At 44.5% G+C, this 9,473-nt stretch overlaps 1 protein-coding gene across 1 annotated transcript in view; it reads right to left on the minus strand.

Moving 5' to 3' along the window:
• ATP2A3 (ATPase sarcoplasmic/endoplasmic reticulum Ca2+ transporting 3) overlaps nt 1–9,106 on the minus strand; it is a 159,763-nt gene extending 150,657 nt beyond the window's left edge. Inside the window, exon 1 of the mRNA XM_087957871.1 lies at nt 8,268–9,106. Coding sequence (XP_087813997.1) covers nt 8,268–8,385 — 118 coding nt within the window. The 5' untranslated portion in view covers nt 8,386–9,106. The remainder of the gene's footprint in view (nt 1–8,267) is intronic.
• Nucleotides 9,107–9,473: the final 367 nt, after the last annotated feature.

Raw genomic sequence — 9,473 nt, forward strand, 5'->3', positions numbered from 1 at the left:
CCCAAATGATGCAGGGTTGAACAATCAAACTTCAAATACAGGTAGTCCTCAACCTATGACCACAATTGAGCGTAAAATCTGTTGCTAGGTGATACAACTGTTAAGTGAGTTTTGCCTCATTTTAAGGCTTCTCTTGCCACAGTTGTGAAGTGAATCACTGTGATTGTTAAGTTAGTAATACGGTTGTTAAGTGAATCTGGCTTCCCCATTGACTTTGCTTGTCAGAAGGTCGTATAAGGCGATCACATGACCCCGGGACACTGCAACCGTCATAAATATGAGTCAGTTGCTGTGATAACCTGGGGCGTGCCACAAAGGCAACACAGTCAAATAAGCAATAAGAGTCCCTTTATTAGCTCCAACTTTGCCCCCTAATGCCCTGGTTACCTTCTGGCTGGAGAAAAACTCTCCCAGGAACAGCCTTTGGCTGTAGAGAATCAAGTCCAAAACATGGTCAACAAAAACTGTAACTATAAGTCCAATCAAGGCAAAATGAGGTCATTAGTCCAGCAGGGCAGGAGCAAGAATTCCAGACATGAAGGCACGGCAATAACTCAACACGGTTGGGAGGACGCCAGGAACACAGATAATTAAAGTCAACACAAGATAAACTCAGGTTTTCTCCCAGCAGTTTGCTCCCACTCAGCATGCATTTCTTTTAAGCTCTCATTCCCAGGTGTGGCTAATGAAGGGAATCAGGGCCCTTTCCTCCCCTGTAAGCCACGCAACCCACGTTGCTCTCTTCTCCGTTCCTCCCTGCGTGCCCTAGGATGAAGAGGGGGTGGGCCTGGGTCTTCCTCTGAACTCCCTCTCCCTTGTTCTACCTCTTCCCTGCTAAGCCCAGCTGGACTTTCCCATTCCCCAGTTTCCTCCACAGCCAACGGAGCCACACTCCCACTCCCTGTCAGCTGTTCATCTTCCTCCTCGGATTCAGACTCCAACAGGCATGACAGTTGCCAAGCGCCTGAATTTTGATCATGTGACCATGGGGATGCTGCAATGGTCATAAGTATAAAAAGTAATTCACTTTTTTCAGGGATGTTGTAAATTTGAATAGTCACTAACTAAGTCGACTGTTGTAAGTCGAGGATTACCTGGTACCCTAACTCAGCATGTTTTAGTCTGATATTGGAAAAACAGCAGCTTTTCTTGGTTTCAGATGGGACTTAGAGATATCCAGGACAGGACGGGGTGGGTGGGTGGGGGTGGATTTCCCTGCAGGTAAAACAATGCTTTCCTGCTCATCTGAAATAAATTATGTCCCTCAGCCCAACTTGCATCTGGATCAATATGCTCAGTATCTAGGACAGTGCTTCTCAACCTTAGCAACTTGAAGATGTGCAGACTTCAACTCCCACAATTCCTGGTTAGGGAATTCTGAAGTTCATACATCTTAAAGTCACCAAGAATGAAAACCACTGGTCTGGGAGGAATCGAAGAATGCCACTTAAGCCACAACTTGTTTTTTTTTCTCTCCTGTGGGTGGGAAATTGGCACACCAAGGAGGAAGCCTGGAAGATCAAACAGGGGGCAAATACTCCAATAATATGCATTTCACCACACCAAACTACCTTCAAACTGGACAACTTAATAGTATGTACACTTATTTATTTTAAAAGTGTCCTTTAAGCTGTGTGACTTAAAAGACACTCCCAGTGACATAAAGGACACATCCTTGTTCTATTTTGCCAGGAAACAGAAGTGATTGGCCACTGACTTCTGGAGCATTTTGTTGATTTTTCAGTGTAGGGTAAATAGAATTCCCCGTGATCTCCCATTCAAGTATTAAGTTAGCTCCACTCTACTTTATTTATTTTACTTTTTTTTCTTTATTTTTTTTTTCTAAATAATTCAAGGTGGAGAACATACACAATACTTTTTCTTCCTCCTATTTGTCTCATAACAATCATGTGAAGTAGGTTGGGCTGAGTGAAACTGATTGGCCCAAAGTCACCAAGGCAGCTTCCACATCTAAGGCAGGACTAGAACTCAGTCTCCTGATTTTTAGGCCAGCACGCAAATCACTATACCAAATTGACTCTCCAAACCATGTCAAGATTGGCCTAACATTCACCTAACATGGCAAGCACATGCAGACAAAACCCTAATGAGGAAAAAAAAACAATTTTATTTATTATGAAATGCATATGCAATGGTTAACTTAAAATGATATATTAATCTACCTATTATGTAAATCCTCCTATTTGCAATTAATTTATCATAGCATGGCGAAACAAATCATAGCTTCACACACTGATCAGGGCTGGGCACACATAAGGACATTTAGAACTGAGATGCAGGTTGGTTTGTTGTTGTTTGCTTTTGTTCAATTGTGTTCAATTCTCAGAGACTGCCTGGACAAATCCCTGCAATTTTGTTGGAAAGTTTTTCAGGAATGACTTGCCATTGCCTCCTCCTTAGGGCTGAGAGAGAGTGACAGGCCCAAGGTCACCCAGCTGGCTTTGTGCCTGAAGGAGTAGAACTCAGTCTTCCAGTTTCTAGACTGGTGTCTTAACCACTACACCAAGCAGTATAGATGCAGTTTAGCATTGAGAAAATAAAGCTCAGAAGTTTCTAGTCCTCAAGGATACACCGTAATATAACACTTGCTTTGCATGCAAAAAGAACAGAACTAATCCTTTGCATCCCTAATCATCTGCCTGTCAGTGAAGATGTCCCTAATTTTGTATGCAAATATGCTGAAACATCATTGTTTCCACTGATATCTGGGAATGGTGGAAAGTCAGCTGCAGAATTCTGAGAGCTGAAGTCCATGCACGTTAAACATACCTTAAGTTGCCAGATTGGGAAACTAATACTGTATATAAATCATGTTATGCTAGATAGCAGACTAAATCCCACTTTTTTTAACTGTAGAGGTATCATTGCTGTAGATCAGGGTGTCAGCGTTCCAGAAAACCTCAACTCCAATAAATAACTCCGAGACAGACATGTTCTCAAAGTTTCCTTTTATTAGAGCAGTAAACTGGCACATCTGGGAAATCCCGAATCTGAAAGTTCCGGGTTTCCCTCCAGTAAGTAAAACATTACAAATCCACCCCCTGCACCCATCATTCCATTACATGCCCCAATCACCATCCGTCCCAACTTCAGACATTCCCTCAACCACTCCTCATCCAGGTGGAGGAATAACATGACCTTGACTTTAAAGAAGAATGCTATTATGTCTAACCACATATGCTCTACGAAATTCCCCCCTCCCATTTTCCCAGGCTCAAGAATGTGGCAGCGTGGAAGCTTCCAGTGCTAATATGGCTTCTAGAGCTGACACAGGGGTTTTCACTTTTCCAGGTATTGGAACCTATTAGTTAAAAGGGGGGGAAATCAAAAACTCCTGATCATGAGGCAAAACTCTGGTAGTAGAAATAGGGCTGCATTTGAGTGATTTTTTTTTCTCTCTTTCTCCTTAATCTCTAATTGAACCCCTGAAGCTCTCACACAGCATAACTTGAAAAACCCTGCTGAAGACTGCTCAAGAGGAATATCTAGGAAATAAGAATAGGGTTTCTACACATGTATAACTCTTTAAAATACATCAGAAAAAAATAATTGTTTATTTATTTATTAACTTTATAAAAGTACTCAGGCATTTAAGGACACAGGGGAAAAAGTGTTCAGAAGATTCCTGATTTATATTCAAGAATGCATTCAAAAAATAGCAATTAAAACTATGATGAGCCACTTGACCAATTCTGCGCCTCCATAAAACCTTTGTTAATTGACCAAAGCAACATTAAATGTGAACTTCATTAAATAGATAAAGTATGATTTTTATGCCAAGTATTGATACATAAATCCAACAAGAGTAGTTTTTTTTATCAATGAAAAGGCTTCATTGTGGTTTAACTTTTACCCCCAAACATCAGTTAGAAAATGGGAGGGAGGGGGAATTTCTTTTCAATTAAAATTCCAGTGTTACTAGAAGTTTTTTTCCCCTTTTATCCCTGAAGATCAAGACAGGGGAAAATAAATTGCTTCTCTACAGTTATTGAATCCCCAGCATTCTGAATTTACATAATGAAAAATTATACTTTAAATTCAAAAAGGTATTTCCAGCTTGGTCTAAGATTCAGACTTGTACAGAAATTATATAAATTCCAGGGTTCACACATACATAATTTAAAAATTAGCTAATTTTTAAGGCATCATAACAGCCATTGCACCCCCCCACCTGAAGAAGTCCACTACAGCTGATTTCTAGAAACCAGGTATGCAAGTTTCTGAATTCTCCAAAACTTCGCAGAAAGAGTTTTGAGAAGTGTAGATATTACGCACCTATTTTTCTTTTTTCTCCCATGGACCATCATGGGTTTAATGAAGCTTAATTTAGACACATTATAAATATTCTAATTATATTATGATGGTTGCTGAGGAACCAACTTTCCTTCAGCTGAATGCTTGCTGATAGCTGGGGAGGGCAACTGAGGTTTTCTTGACCAGTTAGAATGTAGCTGAAATAAAATACTGCCCTAAAATGGTTGGCTTGGGAGAAGTCTTGCCAAGAGAGAAATAGGATGGCTTAAATGTGGCAATGAAATATGCCAATGAAATCCAGCAGGGGCCAAAGACGCATTGAAGCATTCTTAGATTAAAAGAAGCATGGAACCAACAAGGAAGTTGAGGTTTCATAGGAAGGAAAGGGGAACTTTTGTTGAAAACTTTATGCAAGAAAGTTTTGTAAAAACAGAAAAATGTCAGTGCCATGTCTATTAAAGAATTTCCTTCGAAGATTTTTGAAACTGCTTCCCTAGGACACTTTGTGGGTCACAGAAGAGAGGGTAACCAGACAGAATTTTCAGCTTTTTATATAGTGGTATATACCGTAGTTCGCTCCATAAGATGCACTTTTCCCACCCACAAAAAGTGGGTGGAAATGTCTGTGTGTCTTATGGAGTGAAAATACAGGCTGCAGCAGCGGGGTCCTTTTACAGTACTGAACCTGGCCTCTTCTGTCTTTGTCATTGCCTGTTTTTCTTTTCTAAACCTAGGTGCATCTTATAGTGCGAAAAATACAGTATATAAAATTTAGGTGCTGCCCAAATTCGTAAGACCTGAAAAAAAGGACATTTTTTAAATTTGTATTTGTATTCTGCCTTTATTATTTGTACAAATAACTCAAAGCGGAGAACGTATCCAACACACCTTTCTCCTCCTATTTTCCTCACAGCAAACAACTTTATGAGGTAAATTGAGCTGAGGGAGAGTTACTGGCTCAAGATCACCCAGCTGACTTTCGTAATTAAGACAGGACTTGAACTCAAATCTAATCCTAACAATCCTTCATATGTGACAAGAAGTGTCATATGTGACAAGAAGTGTGTGTTGGGAGAGGGGAATCATTTCAGCTTTCAGAGAATATCCAAGAGAGGTGTGGAGGTTAAAGGCAAGGAAGTGCAGGGAGAGAAATCACTTCTTCGCCTCCAGGAAAAAAAAGGGATTGAAGTTATAGCATCCACATTCGAACATGTTTACTCAACATTTTTAATCAAATGTCAGACATACAGTTTTAGCCCACTTTGAAGAACAGGATTGATGATAGGCTTAAATGGGGGAGAGATGGTGATCAACTCTCATAATCTTCTGCACTGACTTTTTATTTTGGCAGAATGAAGGCACAACGGCAGAGGAATAGGTGTGGTGGGGGGAACTGGTAATGCATTGTCATAATTTGGAGGTGCAAATTCAGAGGGGAATGTTGCAAAAGGTTGCAAAAGAAGCAATGAAAAGGCTTGACATGGAAAGAGTTGGAAAGCCTGCTGTCTGGACTGCTGTTGCATCAAGGTAAATAATATAGGACCAGAATGGATTGATGATCTGATTTACCCCACTGCAAAGAGCCTCACCAAACTTCCCTCAATTTCTTTAGAGTACAGAGTACAGAGAAAAGCATCAAAGATGATGAGGGGACTGGAGGCTAAAACATATAAAGAACGGTTGCTGGAATTGGGTATGTCTAGTTGGATGAAAAGAAGGACTAGGGTGACATGATAGCAGTGTTCCGATATCTCAGTTGGTTCCCACAAAGAAGAGGGGGTCACCTATTTTCCAAAGCACCTGAGGTCAGGACAAGAAGCAATGGATGGAAACTAATCAAAGAGAAAAGCAACTTAGAACTAAGGAGAAATTTCCTGAAAGTTAGAACAATTAAATCAATGGAACAACTTTTTCCAGAAGTTGTTGGTGCTCCAACGCTGGAAGTTTTTAAGAAGAGATTGACAACAATCTGTCTGAAATGGTATAGGATTTCCTGCCTGAGCAGAGGGTTGGACTAGAAGTCCTCCAAGGTCCCTTCCAACTCTGTTGTTCATTAACCCATTTTGCATATTGAGGTGAAAGTTAGCTTCTTCGTATCCACTGAACTTACATATCCTCCAGATACATCATTGAGCTTGTCAATGAGCCTCCCCCTTGACTTTTTAACCAAAGAGGAAAAGTATGGCCACTCCACCAATCTTGTTCGCTTCGTCCAAAAACAAACTCATCTTCACTGATCTCAGGAAAGAAAAGCGGATAGCTTTTGCAGCACCGAAGCTAGCTACCCAGCTTTTCAGATGTGTTGGAACTACAATACCCATAATCCCCAGATAACCCATGTAGGACTCTGGGCAGTGTAGTTCCCCAACATCTTGAAGCACGTATATTGGGAGGGTTGGCAGAGATCATAGTCCATGCTGCAGTATCTTGCAAGCAGCTGCTGGATGGGTTTGCACTTAGGTCATGCAAAAAAGAAGAGAAAGCTAACTTCTCTTAGCAACCTACAATTCCAAAAACAGACCAGAGATGGGCACTTGTAGCAATGGTAGGATAACTGAAGGCTCAAGGAGCAATTCTGTCTACAGAAGACCAAAGGGTTTGATTCTATTCATCCCCAGTTAAAAAGGGTTTAGTAGCTGGGAAACATCTTAGTTTATGAAATGCTGCCTCAAAGGTCAGGGTCAGGATTATCTTTTTTCTGCATCATTCTTAAATATTAGTATTTGGTATGTACTTCTATCTAAGCACCACACAAGATCTATGTTTCCCCATAACAACCCTGTGGGGAAGGATGGGCCAAGAGAAGATCCTGGCCCAAAGTTATGCAGGGAGTTTCTATGGATCCACTTCTAGACCAACTCCTTAAACCACAATGGCATTTCAAAGTTTCTTCTGGGTATTGAGTGAGCAACCTTCAATTTATTTACAAGGCAAGTGTTAAAACCATCTTGCTACCCACATTTGCTACCTGCATATTCTTCTCATTCAATGTCCTGACTCACTCTCTGCTAGAGGAGGTCTGTTCACCTCTTTCATTTTCTCTTAATTCTGTACATCTTATAAACAAACAAACAAACAATTAAATAAATAAATCTCTCATGAGACCTGACCTCTCAGGCTTCTCAATTCACATTTTGCACTAAGCCATACTTGGCTTTGTTATGGTTTCCCAAGTAAACCGCAATGAGTTGGGTAAAGTCCCAAAGGGTGGTCTCTAAGGATTGGATTCACACAATACATTAAGCCCATGAGACTGAATGGTGGCTTAACCCCAGCATCCCTCCAATCCATTATCGAAAAGGGAACCTCCGTGGACAGAGACAGTGTATCTTTAAATGTGAGACCCACGATCGTCTCTGTCTGCTTCCAGAACACATTCGGCCGGCTCTCATGGCCGTGACCTGCTAAGTCCTGTTTAAACGGCCCTTGAACTGTCTCGAGGTGACTTAGAAAGGGACCCCGCTGCCCAAATTCACGAGGCCAGACTTAGCAAGCGAACCGGCTCGGAGATGCGATGCGACTGAGAACAGAAACCGGCATTAAAGGTCAATTTCTCTCCGAATGCCAAAGAGCAGCAGCTTCCTGCCTGCTTCCCCCCCAACCCCCGCTCCAGCCCTCGCGTGCCCGTGGGATTTCTGTTGCCGGCCGGCCGGCCACCGTGGGAAAAGTGATGCTGCCTGACCCTGGGCTGTTCGACACGGATCGCCAAGCCTCTTGTTCTTTTTTTTTTTTTTTAATTTAATTTGGGGGCGATCCGTTTCCTTTTCCCGCCTAAGCCGGTTGAGCTCCATGCACCACGCGTGCCGACCCAACCGGCAACCGTTGAGGGCGACCACGATCACAACCGGCGCCCGACTAAGCCCCCACATGGCCGGCACTGTCCGAAGCGACCCTCCCTCCCTCCCCCACTTGGCTCCGCCAGCCCCCCTTGGCTGTTCCACGCAGGGCGGCGAGCTTGGGGCGCATATAGGCAGGGTTGGGAGCCCCCTTACCGTTGGCGCCATACTTCTCCCGCTGCCGTCGGACCTCCTCGGCGCTGAGCCCGCAACTCTCCCGCACCCCGAAACGCCGCAGGACTTCTTCGGCGGTCTGGCTGTGTGCGTTCTCCATCGTGCCTTCTCCCGGAGCGGCTGGAAGCGCTCCTCGGCGCTCCCTTCCCTGCCTTGTGCTGGCGTCGGACCGAACTCCCGAGAGGCGGAAGCCTCTGCTGCGCTCGCTTGACGGAACGACTTACACACCCAGCCCGAGCCGGACGTCCCTCGCCGGCGAAGGTTGCAAAAAAAAGGGGGGGCGAAGCTCCTCGACGGCGCTGCGCCTCCCGCGCTCGGAGCTCCCTTTCGCCGCTCGAGCGGAGCGCCTCCGCTCCCCACCGGATCCGCCGACGCGCGGGAAAAGGCTGCGCTTTTCCGAGGGGGGCAGCCGTGCTGTTGTGCGGCGGCCGTCCCTTTTCCTTTGGGGAGCCGCCTGCGATCGCCCGCTTTGCAAATCGGGGAGAGACTCAAACCCGGCACGCCGGGCCGCAGAGACGGACCATCCCCGGGTTTCTTACTGCGGCCATGCCTCGCCTTTGCAAAGTTACTTTCTCCTCGGCTGCTGCTGCAGCAGAACTGCCTGACAACGCGCCCCTCCCACCACTTCCTTCGCTCGGCTCTCTGCCTTCTCGCCTTCCACCGCCAGGCTCGCCAAAGATCTTCGCCGGGTCCCGCCTTGATCGACAACCTCGATCGCCTTCGACGGAACCCGTTGCGTCTTTATTAATGACCCCCGCACTGAAAGGGCTGAAGCGGTATCGCCGTGCGGCTACTCCCTCTCCTGCCTTCCCCATTCACAAGCTACCTGCCTTCTTCTGATTGGTTCCCTGACGCCCTTGATACCTTCCTGCCCTGCTGCCATTGGCCAAAGCGGGAGTTCTTATTTGTTATATGGTCTTTTCTTTTTTCCTTTTCGGACCGAACCGGGAAGATGTTTTGCTTTTGAACGTTCACTTTTTTGGTTGTTGTTTATAATGCCCGCTCACCTGGACCTTTATTTCGGGGTGTGTGTGTGGGGGGGAGGAATCTCCAGTCGTTGCAGCAAGGGAGAGAAACGTTGGTGCGATCTGGAGAATTTCGGGTAACACAACACATTTTGTTCCCTTGGATCTGGACCAAAAGGGCATTTTTCCCCCCCTGGACAAAACGAACTCTTTTTGCGGACGT

This window comes from Notechis scutatus, chromosome 1 (genome assembly GCF_049901735.1).
Source record: "Notechis scutatus isolate UNSWTSFEM ecotype Mainland chromosome 1, rNotScu1.2, whole genome shotgun sequence".
NCBI lineage: Eukaryota > Metazoa > Chordata > Lepidosauria > Squamata > Elapidae > Notechis > Notechis scutatus.